This window comes from Chelonia mydas, chromosome 10 (assembly GCF_015237465.2).
Source record: "Chelonia mydas isolate rCheMyd1 chromosome 10, rCheMyd1.pri.v2, whole genome shotgun sequence".
NCBI classification, from domain to species: domain Eukaryota; kingdom Metazoa; phylum Chordata; order Testudines; family Cheloniidae; genus Chelonia; species Chelonia mydas.
This window is the reverse complement of record NC_051250.2, coordinates 38,704,524-38,725,995: the sequence shown is the minus strand read 5'-3', so window position 1 is coordinate 38,725,995 and position 21,472 is coordinate 38,704,524. Positions and strand designations below refer to the sequence as shown.

The following is a 21,472-nucleotide window of genomic DNA, read 5'->3' as shown; positions in this document are numbered from 1 at the left end:
GGTGGCTGGAGGCAGGAGCTGGCTGCGGGCAGGGGGTGCGGGGGTGGCTGGAGACGGGGGCTGGCTGCAGGCAGGGGGTGCGGGGGTGGCTGGAGACAGGGGCTGGCTGCAGGCAGGGTGGTGGGTACTCACGGGGAGAGTGGCTCGGAGCAGCCCGAGCAGCAGGACGCAGCCCAGGCCCAGCTGAGCAGCCAGGGACCCACCAGGCAGCAGCAGGAGCCCCAGGGCCAGGGGTCGGGGGAGCAGCAGGAGCAGCAACAGGGCTTGTGCTCAGGGCCAGGCGGCAGCCCACATGGCTCCCGCAGTGCAGCGCCCCCGGCGGCCGGAGGAGGAATTGCATCACTTCTCGGCCAGAGCCCATCAAAGCCTCAGTGCCCCCTGCAGGGAAGCGGGTTAACAACGGTTTCTAACACTACTTCAAAATTTAACAACTGGTTCGTGCGAACCGGTGCAAACCGGCTCCAGCTCACCACTGCATACAGGTAGTATATATATTGTGTGGATGAGGCCCATATAACATATAGATGCATATGTGGCCCACAGTGGTAAATAGGTTGAGAACCATTGGACTAGAAACTGACTTACTACATAAATGAAACTGACCACTTTATTTTCATTGTCCCAATCAGAGAATGCAAAGGATAAACTAATAGAATTAGTGGTGAAAAGTCCATGACATTTGTAATAACTTACGGGGTAATAAAGATAAAGAAATCTAGGTGCCCAGCAGGTGTAAATCTGCATAACTGCATCAATTTATTCCATCACTGACTTCAATTGAGTGGTGCCTGGGGTTGTTTTTTTAGCTTGGCAGTACCCATGTAACAAACTGCTTCAGTGGAGACACAGAACAACAGGTTTGTGTTGCTCAAGGTTTTTCATCTAGGCTAACTTTGTCAGTGCTTCAGTCCACCCACAGATGTAGAACTAGAAGAGGCCTGATTTTCTGGTTCTGAAGTCAATAGAAGCCTGGGGGCTCAGCACCTCTGCTAATCAGGCAGGTGTCGAAACCTGGATTTGCATACTTGACCTTAGGCCCTTGGCTCTCCATCAGAGCGGCTCACCCCTCTCTTTCCCTTCCACACATCTGCTGTGGCAGTGAGAAAACCTGTGGGGTGCACACTTTGTGCACTGAAGCTGGAGTTCAAAGGGAGCCTTTCCTGTGCGGTTGCTAAGAGGAACCTTCTTGTTGTAGCAACAGCAGCACAGTGTGAGCTGTGAATGCACAAAGGAAGCAGGTGGTGCCTGCGTAAACCGAAACCCCTCTTGCTAGCAAAAAGTTCCTCAAAGACGCCTGGCTTCCCTCATGCTGCAGGCTACTAAGTCCTCTGTAAGTTTGGTGTCCTACTGCCTTTTCCTAGGCAGCTTGCAGCCTTGGTAGGGTGTGTGTCCAAGCCCCCTGTGGTCAGGACAGCAGAGAATGGGATCGCTGATTTGCCTTTGAGCTCTGGAGTTTGCATAGTTCTGTGGGTGTTGCTGTTTGACGTGACAGACACCTGGCAACGAACTGGTTATCACGGATGGCTGGCCTGCCAGTGAAGGGTGAGACCAGTTATCTCTGGAGCCCAGAGTCTCTCAGGAGCAGCAGCAGCAGCCTATGGGAGACGGCTTGGAATGAGCTAGTAGGATAGGGGCCAGGTACAGGTGGTGGATGGCTTGGTATTACAGGCCGTTCTCCTCAACCGTGAGTATCCAGGGCTGCAAACGGGGGTCGGGAACCATGAACCTTCTCTCTTTGTCTCTCACATTAAATTAAGTGCTGGCAAAGGGTGCCAGACTGACAGCTCTGGGAGTGCATTCTTCTCATTAGCAACAGCACAGATGCAGCCCAGGCAATGCACACTAACCCCTTCTGCGCCATGCAATCACATGGCAGCCCTAATCTGGAGAGACCATTTCAGAACAGGAGACCCCCATCCCCATGACCCATTCAGTCCTTAGCCTTGCTGCTAGCAAAGGGGGCAGGTAGCTCTTGCCCTTGCAGGCCCCTCACAGCTGTGAGGAGACAGGGCTTAATTGTAATGAAGAGCAAGAGGATTGTTTGCTGAGCCTGCTGGACACAGACAGACCCTGGGATCCTCTCTGCTCTCTAGCTCTCAGGCTGACTAGCGGTAGCTAGTGTCAGGGCCTCTGTAGCTCCTGGCCAGGACTCTGCAGCCACGGGTAGACTGCTGCCCATGCTGCAGTGCTGAGCATGGCTTTTGTGAGCGTTACATTTTGAAAGCTCATGTGTCAAGGTATCTTTCCACCAGAGGTGATGCAACATGATCAGATGCAGCGTCAGATATAACCAATATGCTTTTATGGTTGTGGGCACCAGAGTGTCGTGGCGGGGAACAAATCATTGTGGACAGTGGAGGTTCCAGCGAAGCAGGTATATTTTCAGAGTTAATGACTAGCAGTTGGGAAACATGACCCTGCTTTGTGTTACAGAGATTGTGAGATAACTGAATTAGCAATATTTGGGCTTGCACTGGATTTCTATCACTTGAATTAAGAAAATCAATGTTTTAAGATTGCCGGGAGAGAACTTTGTTTGCACTGTGTCACCTCTGTTTGATTAGTTCAGCAACGTGTGGTGTTCACTGAAGTAGGATTTGTCCCTGATAATTAGGCACCAACAAATCGGATGTAAATCACTCATTTACATGAGGTGTACAATGCAAAGTGTGCACAGTTCCATTTTGATGAAGTGAAGCGATGCAAAAGACGGTGTTGTCACCATGCCTCAGTGGGTCACAGCTGAGGATACGAGATTCAGGACAAACTGCCGAGAAATAGGGCAGACTTACCCCAAATTAGTGATTATTCTATTATTAGATATACCAAGCCTGAAACAAAAGTAAACTTCTGTCTTACCACACTGGTTAACTAGAAGTCAGAAATGCAGTCTCCTTAGGCATTCCAGCACGCATTTCACCATCCAGACACTAGACATTATGATGAATCATAGAAGATTAGGGTTGGAAGAGACCTCAGGAGGTAATCTAGTCCAACCCCCTGCTCAAAGCAGGACCAACCCCAACTAAATCACGCCAGCCAGGGCTTTCTCAAGCCAGGCCTTAAAAACATCTAAGGATGAGTGCTTATTGAAAACCAATTTCATGAGACAAAGAGTCCTTCTAATCCCAAGAGATCAGCCACGCAGCCAGGTCAATATATTGCTCAGATCTTACCTAACAATCATGCTGTTGCCAATCCTTTAGTATCTAATATATAAAGGTTTATTTATAAGAGAAAAGAAAGAGGAGAGAGTTAAAATGGTTAAGGAAATCAAATACATATAATCCTTGCAGAGTTCTTATATCAGGTTTGAAGCAGTGATGAATAAACTGCTGGCTTGTAAAGTCCTCAGTTCATTGATTGGAATATTCCTTTTAGTGTAAGTCTATAGTCCAGAGATCAGAGCAGGAAAGAGGCAAAATGGAGATGCTTCCAGGGTCCTTTATATCTTCTCCCAGGTGGAGGGACTGCTCTCAGTCTTAGTTTGTGGAAAAGTACAGGCACAAGATGGAGTCCAGGGTCACATCCCCTTGCATTCTTTGATGACTCATAAGAGCAGCCATTACCACTGTGCCCTCTAAGCTGTGCGCATGTGCATGCGCACCCAGATCCTAAACCCCGCGCACATGGCGAAACACCGCACATACAAAAATTTGCACAGAAGAAATTTTTTGCCCACACGGCCTGTCAAAAATTAGAGGGAACATTGGCCATTACCCATATTTTGGCTAAAGCATCTACAACTCACTCGGCAGGGACAAGCTTCTTCTATGGCCCATTTTGTCCTTTAACGGGCCATCTACCTGAATGGTCCATGTGCAATGTGCTGGCTAGACTGGATGTAAACTACCTTGTGGGTGTTCCCCCAGAAGCAAACACATGAAATACTGGTACATAATCAATATTTATAACTTCACATACAAAGATGATACATGCATATAAACAGGATAATCATATTTGATAGACTGTAACTTTTCCATTGACATACTTACATGACATACTTTGTACAAGATTTGTTTCAATAATAGTGGCAATATTAATCATATAAATGGTCATATTTCAATCATACAGCATCATGTGTGTTCACCAAACATACCTACTACTTTAATAAGTGGGTGAAACAGTTTATCTCAGATCTTAGGTGGACCTGTCACTCTGGTAGCTGAGTCCCTCACAGTGCAGCAAGGATTTAGGAGCCCTGTTCTAGAGCTGGACCCACAGTGGGTAGGGTGGTCACCTTGGGTAGGGTGAACTGGGGTGAGGAGGCAAGCAGCAGCCAGGTGGGCACACCAGATGGACGGCAAGGAGATTAGCAGGGGGGCTAGGGACGGCCCTGGCCCTTAGGCACAGAGAGCAGACATGACATACCCAAGGTCACACATAAGACCCAGCTTTCCTGAGCCCAGTCCAGTGCCAACCATCTTGGCAAATTTGCACTGAAATGTCAAGGCTGCCTGAGAATTAGTGATTAGGCTGAAACATCTGGAGGCCTGAGAGAGACTGAATGTAACTGATCCCTCTGGAATTGTGCCAGAGTTAACAACTCATACCAATGCCAAAAGTGCCTTGTGTGATCTTCAATGACCCTATAATAAATAAAGTGGGGGGATAGCTCCCTTTGATGGACACCCAGCCAGCCACCTGACCAAAAGAGCCAATGGGAAGGTAGAACTTTTTAAAGTTGGGAAAGAAACTTTCCCTTTGTCTGTTCTCTCTGGGCTGGAGGGTCAGAGTAGCCATGCTATAAGCAGCTAAGCCAGGTCTGATTATAAGTCCTCAGATCATGCCTAGAGCTACTTATCTGAACTCCAATGTGTAAGTAGATCAGAATGTTAACTAGATGCAATTAGGGTTATTTCTTATTGGCTTGTGGACTCCTCTGTGCTAACCCCAGATGCTTTTGTTTGTGTGTAACCTTTAAGCTGAACCCCCAAGAAAGCTATTTTGGGTGCTTGATTTTTGGAATTGCTCTTTTAAAATCTAGCAAAAGCCTAGGTTCCAGATGTATTTTCTTCCTTTTTGTTTTTAATAAAATTTACCTTTTTTAAGAACAGGATTGGATTTTTGGTGTCCTAAGAGGTTTGTGCATGTTGTTTGATTAGCTGGTAGCCACAGCTAATTTCCTTTGTTTCCTTTTTCAGCTCTTCCTGGGATGGGGGTGAAAGGGCTTGAGGGCACCCCACAGGGAGGAATTCCCAAGTGCTCCTTCCTGGGTTCAAAAGGGGTTTTGTTACATTTGGGTGATGGCAGCGTTTATCAAGCCAAGGTCAGAGAAAAGCTGTAACCTTGAGAGTTTAATACAAGCCTGAAGTGGCCAGTATTCATTTTTAAAATCCTTGCGGGCCCCACTTCTGCACTCGGAGTGACAGAGTTGGGATTCAGCCTTGACAGACCCCAAGTGGTCCTGGGCTGGGCTGTTCATCTCCTCTGAAAGATGAAGCATCGGAAAGACCAAACAGGGCCAAGTAAACAGCCAGACCAGATGAACTCTTAGGAAACACAGAGCATCTCTTCAGACAAGTGCCCTAAGTAAAGAGAGAAGGAGAGGAAGGATATAGGAGAGCTTCTGTTATGGTATCAGCCTGGCTTCCATGTTAGGGACCAGATCTGGAAATCAGCATCAATCCACAGAAGTCAGCAGAACTATGTCAATTTACATCAGCTGAGGATCTGGCCTCAATTCCCTCACCTGAGGTGTTCTGCATGGCACCGGCCCCACATTCTGTAAGCTTTGCTCCATCCATGGTGACCTTCTAAACTCCTTCTTGCAGCTTAACCAAGATAATGACGTCTCCCTCCCGCCCCCTGATGCTGTAGCTGAGATTCTGCCAGATAAGCAGATGCTCCTATATGAAAAGGCAGGCGGCCCAGCAGACAGTGACGTGGATGATGCAGATATGCTCAGAAGGTATGGGGAGCAGTGTTCCAGCTTGGGCTGGAAATCTCTTTGTCTCTGGTAGATGTGTCCTTAGGCACCTCCCCTGGTCCTCCTGCACCAGCTTCTTCCTCCTGCCTCCCACTGGTAGTCCATTGCTAGTGTCATTTTAGGAACATAGGGATTGGCTGACTGAACCAACCCCAAGGTCCATCTAGCCCAGTATCCTGTCTCTGTGGTGGCTTCAGAGGCAGGTGTGAGACCTCCACCTTGGGAAGCTAGGGAATAACCTGCTCTTATCAGAAGTTCCCTCCTAACCCCCAGCACTTTCTTTTTGTGAATATTTTGCCCCTGCTAGTAAAAGAATGATGGTCCTGACTGGAGCCAGTGACAGTGTGGGGAGTGGTGGGCAACCTTCCTTGTGATCCCTCCCTGCACCCATCCTGCAGTCCTGTGCCCCACACAGTTGGGCCAATGTCCTTCCATCCTGATATGTCTCACCACTGAATCGTGTTGAATTGGGCCAGGCTGAGTAGTGGCTTCTTAATGCAGACACATCCCAAGGGCTCGCTGGAAGTCATTAGTAGACTCACTTCACTAGGACCACAAGAGAGATTGTACTCTGGCCCCAATGGTGCAAGAGCGCAGCATTAGCATGGGGCACACACATCCCAGCTCACTGGGCTTTGATTGGTTTTCTGGGGCACTTCCTGCCTCCCAGCTGACTCACAGGCCCAGCCAGGTAAAGTCAAATCACCTCTTACCACCTTCTGCTCAGCCCTCTCCCCTCCTCCTCCTGTGCTCCTCTGCCTCATTGGGCATAGGCTGCCCACTTCTGAGCTGGGTCTTCCTGGGGCAAGCCTGGCCAGCTGCTGGCCTGGTGGGAAAGCACAGTGCATTAGGAATCACTTCACACCACAGAGGTCTGTCCATAATGTATTGCATGGGACCCAGCATGCCATTCAGCAGTGGGACCTAGTTCAGAAGGAGGTGAGCTGGTCAGGTTAGTCCATGGTAGGGGAAAGAACTAGAGGATATGGGGAGACAAAAGACAGCTGGTATTTAAGGACCCAACATCCTCTGCAAGGCAAAAGGCCCAGTCCCCCCACACACACACACCTGCACCCTTCTCACAGCACCCTCATCCTGCCTGCCCCAACGGCCAGCTTCCAGCCTGCCTGACTTCTGGAAGCCCTCCTCCAGTATTGGGTTTCCCTCTTGCCCAGTACAGTTGGCACAGGCTTCCCCAGCGCCTTGGGCAGAAGCGAACTGGTTGAGACCCCACCTTGACAGCACAGAGCTGATGCCTGGAGGCTGGGGCAAGCCACCAGAAGAAATGGCATGCCTTGACAGGGAGTACAGCTGTTTCTCCTTGTATTGCCTAGTGACTTGAGGCTGCTCCTGGATGCTCAGTTAGCTGTGGTGGCTGAGAGTTTGTTTGTTTTTCCATCTACCTTTGGCAAGAACCTAGGGACATCTCCACAGTCATCCAGGCCTTGTAAGTTCCAAACTGGGACCTGATCCAAGGTCCTTTGAAGTCAACAGAAAGACCCTCATTGACTCTGATAGGCATTGGATCAGGCCCTGGATTAGTGCAGTGGGCTACTGGCTGTCTGCCAGACTAGCAGTGGCTCAGAGCAGGGGCATGTCACCCTTTGCTCCAAGATCTGCACTGGCTCTCAGGCAGCTTGAGATGTTATTTTGGGCACCATCAAACCAAACCGTCTTGAGACCTACCTGCTTCCTCCCTCAGGCAGGGAGGGACAAAGGGAAGGGACTTCACAAGTTATTTCTTGCTCTGATGGGCTTGCAGGTTGCCTGGCTCCCATCCATGACCCTTTGCTTTCTGTTCTGCAGAACCCAGGATGTCACCAGGTTCCATCTGGATCAGGTGAGTAAATGTGGCTGCTTGTTTTCACTCCTAGAGGAGACATGATGGTAAGGAACCAGGGAGGGCAATGGACAAAGCAGGCTAGAAGTGTGGGTAACTGGGCACTCCAAGTCTGGCAAGGTACAACTAACATTGGCCAGACAGGAAAGGGGTGGGATGTGAGGCAGGGAGGGAAATGAGTGAGTCAGGACAACATGGGGCTCAGTGGACAATGTGAGTAACACTCTGTGGACGCTGCTGGGCTTGGGCAGTACCAGGTGGGTGGGAAGTAAGCAGCAGGGTGTGGTGGAGGCCTGTTGTTAATCAATGGTTGTTGACTGTTTCATGTTGTTCTCAAGTGAGCTGCAAACCAAACCGCCAAAGATTCATCCAGCTGTAGTGCACCATTCTGTGCTCTGGCTCTGCAGCCTGTCTGTTGGAGGAAGGGCTAAATGAAGTGTGTGGCTTGTCATAACTTCCTAGGATAGCCATGGGAACAAGATCCTTTCCATTGATAATATACAGATAAATAGCTTGGCAGCTATTTTCCATTAAGGCTTGATCCGGAGCCCACTGAAGTCAGTGAGGATCTTTCCCTTGATTTTAACAGGATTTGTATCAGACCTGCAGCTAACTCTGTGTGTGACATGCACAGGGCCTCCCACCTAGATACCAGCAACCTACAGAGAGCAGGAGAAGCAAGAGCAAATAATGAGACATCCCAGCTGGCTGGCCATCTTAGTATTTGCAATTAAATGCTGCCCTCTGCGGGAAAGAATAGGAAGTGCCGGAGCATCATGCAGAATTGATCATGAAGGGATTTGATTTGAGCAGGGATTTAATTTTGTTTCAATTATTACACAATTTCAAAAGAAAAAAAATCATTTTGTAGTGGTACAAAAAAAAAGAATTGAAATTTCCCACAAAAGAAATTTCTGGGAAAAAATTGGGGCAGCTGGAGTGTGAGAGTGAGATACAAACATGCAGAGGGACTAGTCAGAGAAAGGTAACTGGGATGTGTTTCTGTATTGCCTTGCAATGAGCAACACTACATCGGACAGGGAGTAATTAGATACAGGCTAGTCCCAGGTGGCACCAAACTCCAGGCTGGGATTTCCCATGGACCATCAGCAAGCAAAGTCTGTGTTACATAGAGCAACCTATCCAGAGTCAGGTCAGAGATTAGGGGTTCCTGGCTTCTAGTGTCATGCTCTCCAGTGAACCACATTGCCAGTCAGCAAAAATGAGGGGAGAAAACAGGGCAAACCCGTTCTGTGAATGCCCGTTGATGTAAGCGCAGAGCTCTTCTGGGTGAAGGTTTCACATGGGGCAGCTGAGCTAGCATCCCAGACAGCACAGTGCACGTGGCCACATGCCAGCAGCAGACTCCAGCACTTCAGGACTCTGACGGGCTCCTTTCATAGCAGCACAGCATGGGGCGCTCAGGTAGGACCAAGGGGAATTACAGGCCCCACCAAAATTGTTGACTTTAACAACAGGCTGACCTGACCCAGCTTCCCAGCCAAGGAGGGGACTCATCAGAGCTGCTCTTGGGCCACCTCTCTTGGGTTCAGAATGGTATGAAGTACTCCCTGCCCCTGCCAGAAGGTCCTCTCTTGTTGATTGTGTAACTATCCTACTGGGTGCAATAGGGAAATCTGTGCTGCCTAGAGGAGATGGTTTAGAAACCCCGTAAAAAGGCTCTCACTCTCTGTTAAATTCTGTAGGGTTTGGGAATCATGTTTATAAGGACCCCAGAGGTTTCATCCCTATGAAAGTGTCAAAGTCAGATTCAGGACTCACATAATTTGTCAGACCACTCTGTTTATTAGCAAAGCGCCTGGCTAATGCACCCAGATGTGAGCCCTTCTCTGAGGTTCAAGATAACTTATTTATACAGCTAAGCCAAAGCCAATTTAACATAAGAGACAAAAGAAAGCAGAAACTGACAAATATACATACATATCTTATTTGCATACTAACGTTTACCAATCTCCTAGCTCAGTAGGAGCTCTAAGTTAATTAGTTTGAGGACCCCTTGTCTCACACTCCTTAATGTTTCTCTTCCTGACAACTGTATTTCAACAAACCCTTCAGGTAGCATTTCTTTAATGAATTGTAATTTCAATATAATTCATTCTTAATTCATTCTACTTTCACAATCCCTCCTTTTGGTCAAGCTACGCAATGACCAACAATGACTGGGTTCCACATATCAATAGTTCTTTATCTCTTTGTTCATCAGTGATATTTAAAATCATCAAATTAGCACTCTGGTTTGGGGCAGCTATCTGTGTAGCATGCCTGATACAATTTTGGATAGTAACTGAAAACATAGGAAAGTAACTGAAAACATACAAAAATTATTAGGATTCCAAACAGGAGAGTTAGGGCTCCCTGAAACAACCAGTTTCCTATGCCAGAGAAATTGAAAAGGTTACTTAGCCACTTCCATAAAGAACTTGGCTCTTCGTGGGGAAGATATGCGATTTGTTCTAAGTGGCTAGCACGATCTATTACCTCATTGGTGTTGTCTGGTATATATACACAGCAGTCTTTTCCAATGAGAGCACAAGTCCCTCCTTTTGCCGCCAGCGCTATGTCCAATGCCTGACGGTTTTGGAGGGCCATCTGTCGGATTGCCCCTGTTTCTTTGGCCAGGGCTCTTAAACTTTCTCCGGTTTCATTTGCCATTATTTCAACTACTGCTTGTAACCTTAGGAGCCTTTTTGCATGGTGTATTACTCCCCCTAATGGTATTAAGGAACTGCCAATGGCCTCTTCCCAGGTTAAGGGGCTTATGTTATTTACGTGCCGTTGGGCATCTGTTAAGTCCCTTCTTTTTCGCCTGAAATTGCGGAGGCGTTCTCGAGGGAAGGTTCCTAGCACTCGGAATTGTGGGAAGAGTCAGGCAGGATAACAGGTTCCTGACCAATTAGCTGTTAGTTCGGTATAAGCTCTGGTCCCACACACCCAGTGATGGCCTATTAAGGCCGGGAAGGGTTGGTTGCACCCATTTGTCAGATAGGTGTTTGCAAAGGAGGAGTAGTATCCCCCAAAGGGTACAGGGTAATTCTCCTTACGAGGAGTGGTATTATTTGCATGACATTGAAAGATTGTATTGTTTTCACTAAGGTTACTGTAGGGGGAACATGAGATTGATTTCTCTGTTTGATCCCAGGTTGAGAAAAAATTCATATCTCCATACCCGGCCCGCCACTTTTTAGTTTTGTTTGAATAATCCCATACACCATTGGCCACAATATGCTGAAGGCAACGGCTTTTCCCCTGATCCAGCCCTCTCCCATTACACACCCAGCACCAATGACCTTTTCCCTCCACCACACTTATCCATTTAGTTGCATTTATTCCCACCGCTTTCCAAGTGTCATTGCTGATCCATATTTTGTTAAATGGACGAGGCCCTCCAGTGAGGTCTGGAGACTTGAGTGGGATAGCCAGGACAGGAACACCAGTTTGAGAGTGGGCTGGGATGTGGCTGCAGACCCAGCAATTAAAAATATTAAGGGTCTGAGCTATCCACACCTGCTGCTGGATAAAGTAATTGTCATTGTGGTCTCCCCAGACCGTAAGATACCAGCAGCCGAGGAACAGCGTCTGCTTCTGGCAACCCTTACGAGAGCGTAGATTGTAAGGTATTGCAGACTGTTCCTCTACGTCTTCTTGTGGAGTCAAAATTGACTCTTTGTTGTCCTGAGGTGATGACTGGTTCTCTGGGGATGGTGCCTTTTTACACTGTGAAGCATGTATCCACGCTGCGATGCCAGATAGTTTAACAGCCGTCTGTGTAGTAAGCAGTACCTAATGAGGACCTTCCACTGGGGCTCCAAGGTGTGCTTTCGATGATGGCGCCGTACGTAGACCCAATCACCTGGCTTGAGGTTGTGGCAAGCATCGGAGGTGGGTTCCGTGGGCCAGGCGACTCGAACCTGTGAATGGAAGTGACTTACAGCTTGTATTAGTCCCTTGCAATACTGAAGGAGCGCACTGTGAGTCAAGTTCAAATCTGGAACAGGAGTAATAGTAGTCATAGCTCGCATAGAACGTCCCATAACACTTTCAAAGGGACTTAATTTATGCCTTTGGGATGGAGTGGATCTCATGTCCATAAGGGCTAATGGTAAGGCTACTGGCCAGCTTAATCCTGTAGAGTCACAAATTTTAGCAAGCTTATTCTTAAGTACCCCATTTCGTCTTTCAACTGCACCTGCACTCTGTGGGTGGTAGGGACAGTGCAACAGGTATTTGATGTGCAATATACGGTCCAGGTGTTGAACAAGTTGTCCAGTAAAATGTGTACCCCGATCACTGGACAGAGTAGCAGGAATTCCCTTGGCAGGCATAATATGATTTAACAAACATTTGGCAACAGACAGTGAGTCAGCCTTGCGACAAGGAAAGGCTTCAATCCAACTGGAGAATAAACATACTATAACCAATATAAATTCATACTGTTGACACTTAGGCATTTGTGCAAGAACAGTGCTTGAGGCAGGCCCCGGAACCCCTGGACCACTTTTACAGGTTTACCAATATTCTGGCTTTGGCAAATGGTATAGGCTGCACAGTGGCGGGCTGCAAAAGACCTAAATTGGGGGGGCCCACCATCCTGTCTTAGTTACAGCAGAGACCATCCCCTCCTTTCCGACATGCGAAACACCGTGTAGCAGGGCGGCCCGAGACGGGTAGAGTGAAAAGGGGGCTACAAAGGCGCCAGTAGGCGAGCACCAAAAGGAATCGGGATGTAGAGAGCAACCTTGGGCGACCCAGGATTCTTTCTCGGTTTCTGGGGCAGAGTCTTGGAGCAGGGCGAAGTCAGTGAGGGACCAGGAGGGTAAGAGGAGAGCGGAGAACAAGGGAATCAGACATTTCGACTAGGCACGCTGCAGCAGCCACAGCACGCAGGCAGGGGGGTAAGCCTTGGGCAACAGGGTCTAAAGTGGCAGAGAAATAAGCCACTGGGCGGTTCTTTTCTCCGTGCATCTGAGTGAGAACTCCAAGTGCACACCCAGATTGTTCGTGGCAAAAAAGGGTAAAAGGCTTAGAATAGTCAGGCAGCCCTAAGGCAGGGGCAGAAGCCAAACCCTGTTTGAGGGAAACAAAGGCAGAATTGGCCTCAGGGGGCCACGGCATGGGGTCAGGCAGAGAGACCTGGGGAGGAGGGATAGCTCAATGGTTTGAGCGTTGGCCTGCTAAACCCAGCGTTGTGAGTTCAATCCTTGAGGGGGCCATTTAGGGATCTGGGGCAAAAATTGGGGATTGGTCCTGCTTTGAGCAGGGGGTTGGACTAGATGACCTCCTGAGGTCCCTTCCAACCCTGATATTCTATAATTCTATAATTCTCTATAATCGAGTGAGTTCCTGGAGAGGTTTTGCAAGGGAGGCATATTGGGGAATCCATTGCCTGCAAAATCCAGCCATGCCTAAAAACTTCCAGACCTGGCGTGGGGAGCGGGGTCAGGGAAAGCTAAGGATAGCTTGGACGCGGGTGGGAGAAAGTGCATGGGAACCGTGGGAGAGGAGAAAGCCAAGGTATGTGACAGAAGCTTGACAGAGTTGTAGTTTAGAGCGAGAAGCTTTGTGACCCTTATTTGCTAGGGCAGTAAGGAGCACTAAAGAGTCAGTTTCAGAGGCAGACAATGAAGGGGAACAGAGGAGGAGATCATCTACATATTGGACTAGTGTGGACCTGGACGGGAAAACAAGGTCAGCAAGGTCTCGGGCTAATGCCTGGGAAAAATATGATGGGCTTTCAGTATACCCCTAGGGCAGTGTGGTCCATGTGTACTGTTGCCCCTTGTAAGAAAAGGCAAACAGGAACTGGGAGTCAGGATGAACCAGGACAGAAAAGAAAGAAGAGCACAAATCAACAACAGTAAAATGAGTTGCATCTGGGATAGAAGCCAGAATCTTTGAGAGAGGCAAGTTTTGATTCTGTCCACCTATGATTTGCCTCTTCCCACCACTGCATGAAACAATCAACCTCTCCTTTTGCCAATTTAGTTGTAGGTTGGCTGAGTTTGTCTTTTAGGACGTCTGCTCGGTCTTTGTCCCAAGATCCTAACAGTGGCCACTGAATTTTGGGATTCTCCTGAGTTAGCCTTTTGCATTCCCATACACATCTTCCCCCCCTTCCCCCAAGGTCAGCCTTTTGAAGCCATCCCCCACCCATGTCATGAGGTTTTCTGTTCATTAAAACACAACAATGCTAGCAACAAGACAAACACCACAGTCAAACAACACAAAACATAGATCCATGGTATTCTGAGTTATTCTTCCGCTGGCGCCAGCTTGCTTGTAGAGTCTAAAAACAAAAGAAACAGTTTCTACCCCCCTGGTGGGGATAGATTATTGCTTAATAATAATACCACTTTCTTTTACAAATTTCCTTGCTAATTGCAGGAAAAACAGGAATTGCCCCCACATTTTCCTGTTTTTGTTCTATAGGCAGGCCAGGTTTCAATGGCTTTTATCTTTTAAGGGTTATGGGGAAATTATCCCACTGTTTAGTCATTAAATCCCTGAGTTTTCCTTCTTATACAGCAGACCAAGTTTATAATGTTTTTCCTGCTGTGTTAAGCTTTAAGTTTTATTTACAGGTCATAACTGAGAAGCATCATTACCATACGACCTTAAAGGGTTTTTCCAAAAATCATACACAATATACGTTGTTACAGGGATACTTATTATCATTAAATTTATTTAAATTATCTTGTTATACCATGCCTTTTATTTAGACAATTTGTTTGCTGACCAGGTGTGTCCTTTATCTGCAGCTCCTTTGTGCTGCTAGTTCTTTCCTTCCTTTATCATTTAGGTAATTTGCATTTTCACAGACACTTCCTGCTTTTGGATTTAAAGCCATCAGCAGCTCAGAGACTCTATCTTAAAAGGGACACAATCAACTTTCACCAGAGTTTTGATTACTTTTAACTTCTGCTTCCAAAACACACAGCAATCTGAAAAAGAAAACCCAACCTATTGTGGCTCCCTTTGGAGCCCTAATAGCATTTTAATTAAGTAGCATGGTATGTTTGCGTTTCTTTTGCCCCTTCTACAATATACCCTGCACATGTTCTGGGGCAAATGCACATTCCTTCCATAGTTTAACTTCTATAACATTATCCATATCCATTTTTACATAAGGTGTAACTATTTCTTTTTTTTGCTTACAGAGTTTTCATGTACCTTTATCAAAGTGACAGTCTGATTACTCAGAGCCATTTTAAGACTCAGTGTTTCTAACATTGGGGTTTTTTTTTGTTTTGTGCACTTCACCCCTGCTGTTGCTTCCGAAGGGCACTGTCTTTTATTTATTTATTTATTACTACAACTCTCATCTGCTATTTTGTTACAAAAACAAACAAACAAAAAACAAACAAACAAAAAGAATCCAGAATTTTTTTTTTTATCCTCCTGATTTTGACTGCCCTGCTGCAGCCACAACTTAAAAACATTTTAAATTTTGTAAAGCATTGAGTTACCTTTTAAGGGTTAAATGCCAAATCCCAAAGCCAAACAACACTAATTACCTGTGTCTAGCAAAAAGGTCTGTCAGTTTTGCAACTTTGAATTAAAGAGTCAAATGGATTTTTAGTGGCATTATTTAAAACAAAAACAACCAACTGGTCCTTAGAACTTTACATATTTACACACAGACAGACAGATACATACACATTTTCTTTCCCTTAACATCCCTTCCACACTGCTCTGTTTTTTTTTACATCTTACATTCCCTTTATACATTTGAGGCAGTTAAGTTCCAGTAGAACACCCTTACATCCTTTAGTGATTTTGATTACATTACCCAATAGTCAAACAATTTTGATCAGATTCTCTCTCTGCCTGCTGCCTGCAGCAGTTCCTTATAGACCATTTCTGTGGGGAAAGGGCCCATTTTCCCTCAGAATAGCTGTAAAGGCTTCTGGGGACAGAAGCGTAGTGCTGGTAGTAGTCACTCTACCTGACCCCCTTCGCCTAGACCATTTTTCCAGAAATTTACAGGAGTCCGAACTCTTCCTAAAATACATACACTGAGCCGGCGTTCCCTTAGGGAACTGTCCCGACTTAGACGTCTGGTTACCCATACAGGAGGACTTTACACACCAATCACACAAGAAGGAAAGTCGGGTTCGTCAGAGCGATGCCCGGTGCAACACACAAAAGGAGCCCACAGGCTACTGCCTCAATCGCCGTTGCTTTCACACTAAGAGTTTTACCCAAGGCGCGGTGCGGCTGCGATTGTGCAGATTTCACTCACTCAGACCACGGGGACAGGAACCCTTTGGTCAGCCGATCCCCAGACGGAGACGGCGCCCAGACTCAAACACACCACAGGGAGGACGGATAGACACAGAGACAAGACAGTCCTCAGTCCGGACAAAACACAGAAATAATTACCTGACCAGATTCCTGATGTCAGATCCCGGGATCCCTACCAGAACAGAGTGGGAACCAACAGGTTCGATGGCGTAGACTTCACTGTGGTCATGCACCCTTCCGTTCTGGTGGAGGACCGCTCGGGCCAAATGCCCAGGTGCCAGCTTGCCACGGCCGTCCTAAGAACAGTCAGGAGTCACACGGCCCCAGTGAAGATGGTTGCCATCTCGGTGGAACCTCCAAATTGTCAAAGTCAGATTCAGGACTCACATAATTTGTCAGACCACTCTGTTTATTAGCAAAGCGCCTTGCTAATGCACCCAGATGTGAGCCCTTCTCTGAGGTTCAAGATAACTTATTTATACAGCTAAGCCAAAGCCAATTTAACATAAGAGACAAAAGAAAGCAGAAACTGACAAATATACATACATATCTTATTTGCATACTAACGTTTACCAATCTCCTAGCTCAGTAGGAGCTCTAAGTTAATTAGTTTGAGGATTTGAGGACCCCTTGTCTCACACTCCTTAATGTTTCTCTTCCTGACAACTGTATTTCAACAAACCCTTCAGGTAGCATTTCTTTAATGAATTATAATTTCAATATAATTCATTCGTAATTCATTCTACTTTCACAAAAGTCTATATGGCTTTCCCATAAGGAATGCCCTGGGAGGACAGCATGTGTGGCAGGGTGGGAGTTGCAATATTGGGGCTCCTTTGGCACATGGGTCCCAGAATGGCTAATCCATCTGACTGGGTGCTAATCAGCCGCAGTGCATGATGCACACCGGCAAGGCTGGCGCCCCACTGAAGTGGAGAAATGAGACTCGTGCAATTTCCAGCTGATAGTCTCCCCTGTTTAAAAACAAGCAGGTCTCCTCAAGGCTCCGAGCCATGCACAACTCTCCCGAAGGCCATCAGTACTGGCACACAGACAGCTCTGTCATGGCTGTCTCTGCCCAAGGCCCCGAGCAATACAGTTGTGGCAGTTGCTGGAGGGGCTGACCCCCTTTCAAATCAGACGTGACTGCTTTCTCCTGTAAAGGCTTGTATGTCTGGCACAACATGTTGTCTCCTCACCTGATTCCATCAGTGCCACAAACTATTTAAGTGGAGCAAATACAATGGTCTGCCAAGGTTATAGCTTCATAGATTTTAAAGTCATTATGATAATCGACTCTGACTTCCTGCATAACACAGGCCACATAACCTCACGCAGTAATTTCTGCATCAAACCCATGACTTCAATTGGAGCTATAGCATCTCTTTTAGAAAGAGATCCAGTCTAGCTTTAAGGACTGCAAGCGATGGAGAATGCCCCACATGATTAATCACCCTCACTGTTAAAAATGTGCACCCTAGTCTGAATTTGTCTCTCTTTAGCTTCCAACCATTGGATCTCATTATGTCTTTTCCTGCCAAGTCAAAAGCTGTCTGCTATCAGAAATCTCTTCACCATGGAGGTAGACTGTGCTCAAGTCATCTGTTAACCTTCTCTTGGATAAACTAAATAGATTGAGCTTCTTGAGGCTCTCATTCTATAGCAGGGTTTCCAGACTTTGAATCTTTCTTGTAGCTCTCTTCTGAGCCCTTTCCAATTTTTCAACATCCTTTGTGAAGTGTGGACACCAGAACTGGACACAGTCTCCAGTAGTGGGCTCACTAATGCAATACACAGAGGTAATTCCAGCTTCATACTCCTACTTGATATGTCCCTGCATATACAGCCAAGAATCATGTTTGCCCTCTTAGCCACAACATTTCACTGAGAGCTCATGTTCAGTTGGCTGTCTACCATGCCCCCAAATGCTTTTCAGAGTCACAACGTTCCAGGATACAGTCACCCATCTTCTAAATGTGACCTTCAGTCTTTGTTTCTAAAAGTATGACTTTGTATTTGGCTGTGTTAAAACATATGGTGTTCAAATGAGCAGCCCTTACCAAGTGATGCAGATTAGTCTATAGAACTGACTGATCCCTGGCTGGAAGTTGAAGCTAAGACAAATTCAGACTGGAAATCAGGTGCAAATTTTTAACACTGAGGATAATTAACCACCAGAACAACTTATTAAGATTGAATGGGTTCTTTTAAAGACATGCTCTAGTTCAGAAGGGATTACTTTGGGGCAGTTCTCTGGTCTGTCTTATACAGGAGGGCAGACTAGATAATCACAGTAGTACCTTAGGGCCCTTAGAATCTATGAACACCTGTGATTATTTACCACTCCACCAGTGTTTCTGTCACTTTGCCAGGGAATAAGAGAGAGGATTGAGATTCAGGAAGCTGCTTCTCAAGCTACATGGGCTCTGTCTCTCTCTCTCTCTGAAGATGGACACCTCTGGGGCCTGATTCTTAATTGAGTTACTCTTGGTTTACACTGGGCGAGATCTTACCTCTCTCATTAGGAGAGAAGGATTTTGCTGCATGCCCTTTAGCACTGCCAGTATGTAGCTGATATCAGCCAGAGTTGATGTTAAGAATAGAAAGCTCGTGTGCTGTGGAACAAGGAAGTGCATGACAGTGCGATATACTGTCCATAGCTCAAACTTCATTGTCCACTCATTTTAACTTACTCCAAGGGTTTTCCCATTTCTGGCAGCTCATGGTCAAGCAGCTACCCCTCAACCATCACGAGAGCTCCAGAGGATATGGGGAGACAAAGGGCTCGAGGGACAAATCAGCATTTGCCAGCCGTTCCTAGCACTGCAGCATCAGAGTGGCCACAGTCTTTCCTTCTACTTAAAGTAGAAAAGAGCTGTGGGAACCCTTAGTAGTTACTGCCCTTTTACTAGCAACTGCTGTGTGCAGTGTCAGAAGCCATCCAGTGTGCAGAGTACATATCACCCCATTGTTAGCTCCTGTTCTATTGGAGTTCTGTTCAGAATGGTGTTGCCTCTGAGGCAGACGTTTGGAAGGATCTGAATTTGTTTTATTTCCTTGTTATTCCTGCTGCATTTTCTCCCACAACCTGTGTGCCCTGTGTGGCATGTCTGATGCCTCCCTGAAGGGTGGCAGAAGAGCCAAGAGATGTGCCTGAAAAGCTGCACTGAGCTGAGACTAAATGTAGGTGTCTCGGGAGCAGTGTGCTGTTGCTTGACTTGAACTGCAGCAGCAGATTTAGCCTGTAGGCTGAGGCGCCTCTTGCTTAGGTCACAAGGTCAAACCACTCATCAGCCAGAAAGGCAGTCACCCAAGGCTCCTTGAAATCTGGGGTCATATTTTGTGTATGGGAGTGTGTTGGCTCCCAATAGGATGGATAAGAGACCTACTACGCAGCTGGCATGTTCATCAACAGATCAGGTACATTGTCCCTGGGCATGTATGGACACAGCATGGCAGGTGTGATCTGCCTGAGTGCAGCTGACACGTTCATCAGCAGAAAGGTGACCAAGACTCAGACCATGTCAACGAAGTGTGGCAGCTCAGCAGGCATGGTCTACCTGTACATAGCAGGGAGCCTTGACAGACCAGAAGTGTGCTGTACCTAGGCCCAGCTGGGTCTCCGGGAGGCCCAGCAGCTATGTTCTGTATATTTGGTAGCCCTGTTAGATCTGGAATGCCAGGCAGCAATCAACCTCTCTGCCTCACGGCCGCCTGCAGCTGTCTGTGCTGTGGCCGTGGAACTTTGCCTGCACGCCCTGAGCCTGTGCTCTCCCCAGCTCTAACCTTGGCCAGAGCACACGCTGCTCCTGGCTAATGCCGCTGGCTGTTGTTTTTGTTTCATCCATTCCTGAGATAGGGCTCTGGAGTGTGCCCTTGCCCCTGGGCCCGAACTCCAAACCATGGCAACGTTATCATCTTCCTGTTTGTCTTCTGAGTGCTTCCATGCACAGCAGGCTGGGGGCCTTGCAGGGGGAGAGGTAGAGCTCTTCACTCAGTGGGACTCTTCTTAGAGAAACACAACAGGCCAGAGGCTGTTCTCGCCCATATGAAACACCAGTGGCTTAGCTGGAGTTATGCCAGCGGGAGCGAGATCTCTTCAGCTCCAGTCCCTGAGGAAAGCGTGCATTGATAAATCCAGTCTGTTTCCATGCTCTCATTTTTCTGTAATGATTCCCTGCTCCCTTTCCACTGGTTTATTCCTCTCTCAGGATCTTCACTGACTGTTAGTTGGATTGGTGTGTAGGGAATTCATTCCTATAACATAGGGCAGGCAGATGGGGGGAGGAGGAGCAATGTGGTCTAGTAGGTAGAGCAATGGATTAGGAGTCAGGCTTTTTAGATGCTGTCCCTAGCTCTGCCATTGATCTTGGGCAAGCCATGGTTAATCCCTTGGTGCCTCGTCTCTCTGCCTCTAAAATGGTGATAGTAATGTTCACACACACCCCTTTAGAAGTATTATTAATAAGTTTTAAGGTCAGAAGGGACCACTATGATCATCTCCTCTGACTTCCTGAATAGCATAGGCCAGGGAACCTACTCCAGTGAGTCCTGCACCAAACCCTGTAACTAGGACTGGATGGAAAACAAGGATGTGTAAAAAATTTCAAGGTTTTCAAATTTTTTTTCATTTTGCATTGGAACAAAATGGAGATCTATGTGAAAGTAGCAGCCCTAGGATGTGCTGGGAGCAAATCCCTGCTCTGCATGAGGTAGACTAGGGACTTGACCCACATGCTGCTGACTGCCCTAGCCACTGGGATTGGCTGGTCTGGAATGATTCCGACCCTCATTTTTACCAGAAATTCCATCCTAGACCAGAGGCACCTTCCCCATGAAAATTTAATGCAAACTTTCTGCAAAAGGTCTGGTTTTGACTAATTGGTATTCTCTGACCAAAAAAGTCTAGTCTAGTCAAAAAATTCACAGGTAGCTTAGCCAATAACCTGTGTTTGAGCTGAAGCACACTTCGCCTGGATTTAGAGGCTCCAAGTGGTGGGCAGTCCACCACATCCATCAGCATATTGTTCCAGTGCTTAATGACTTTCAATGCATCTTATTTCTCATCTGAATTTGTCCAGCTTCAGCTTCCAGCCATTGGATCTCGTTATGCTTTTGGCTGCTAAATGAAAGATCCTATCAGAAACCTTCTCCCCATAAAATACTTAAAAGAGGGCCCCTAAGAGAGCTGGAGCATCCCTTAACATGGCCTATTTTGGCATGTGATCTTTTTACCTGTGGGGAGGCAAATCATCTATAGGGTGTGTTGAATAGGGCGGTAAATCTCCTGGCTCATTAGAGCAGCCCAAGAAGGCTTGGGTAGGAAAGAGTGATATTGACAAACCAGGTATAACTGATGTGCTGTGTTCAGAACTCTGGATGTTGGATAGGAATTATCAGCTGATTTACAAAGTGCCATTTGGTCCTATTTACACTATTGC

At 47.0% G+C, this 21,472-nt stretch overlaps 1 protein-coding gene across 8 annotated transcripts in view; it reads left to right on the top strand.

The window, feature by feature from the left end:
- The first annotated feature begins 1,195 nt into the window (after positions 1 to 1,195).
- LOC102930306 (coiled-coil domain-containing protein 33) overlaps positions 1,196 to 21,472 on the top strand; it is a 31,912-nt gene continuing 11,635 nt past the window's right edge. For 2 of the 8 annotated variants that reach the window (XM_043523745.1, XM_043523743.1), the window contains exons 1-3: positions 1,488 to 1,684; positions 5,775 to 5,911; positions 7,736 to 7,769. In XM_043523745.1, coding sequence (XP_043379680.1) covers positions 1,652 to 1,684; positions 5,775 to 5,911; positions 7,736 to 7,769 — 204 coding nt within the window. In that variant the 5' untranslated portion in view covers positions 1,488 to 1,651. Of the gene's footprint in view, positions 1,331 to 1,473; positions 1,685 to 2,252; positions 2,375 to 4,699; positions 4,819 to 5,774; positions 5,912 to 7,735; positions 7,770 to 21,472 lie in introns of those variants that run through there. The other 6 variants (XM_043523741.1, XM_043523739.1, XM_043523744.1 and 3 more) reach the window with 6 other exon arrangements.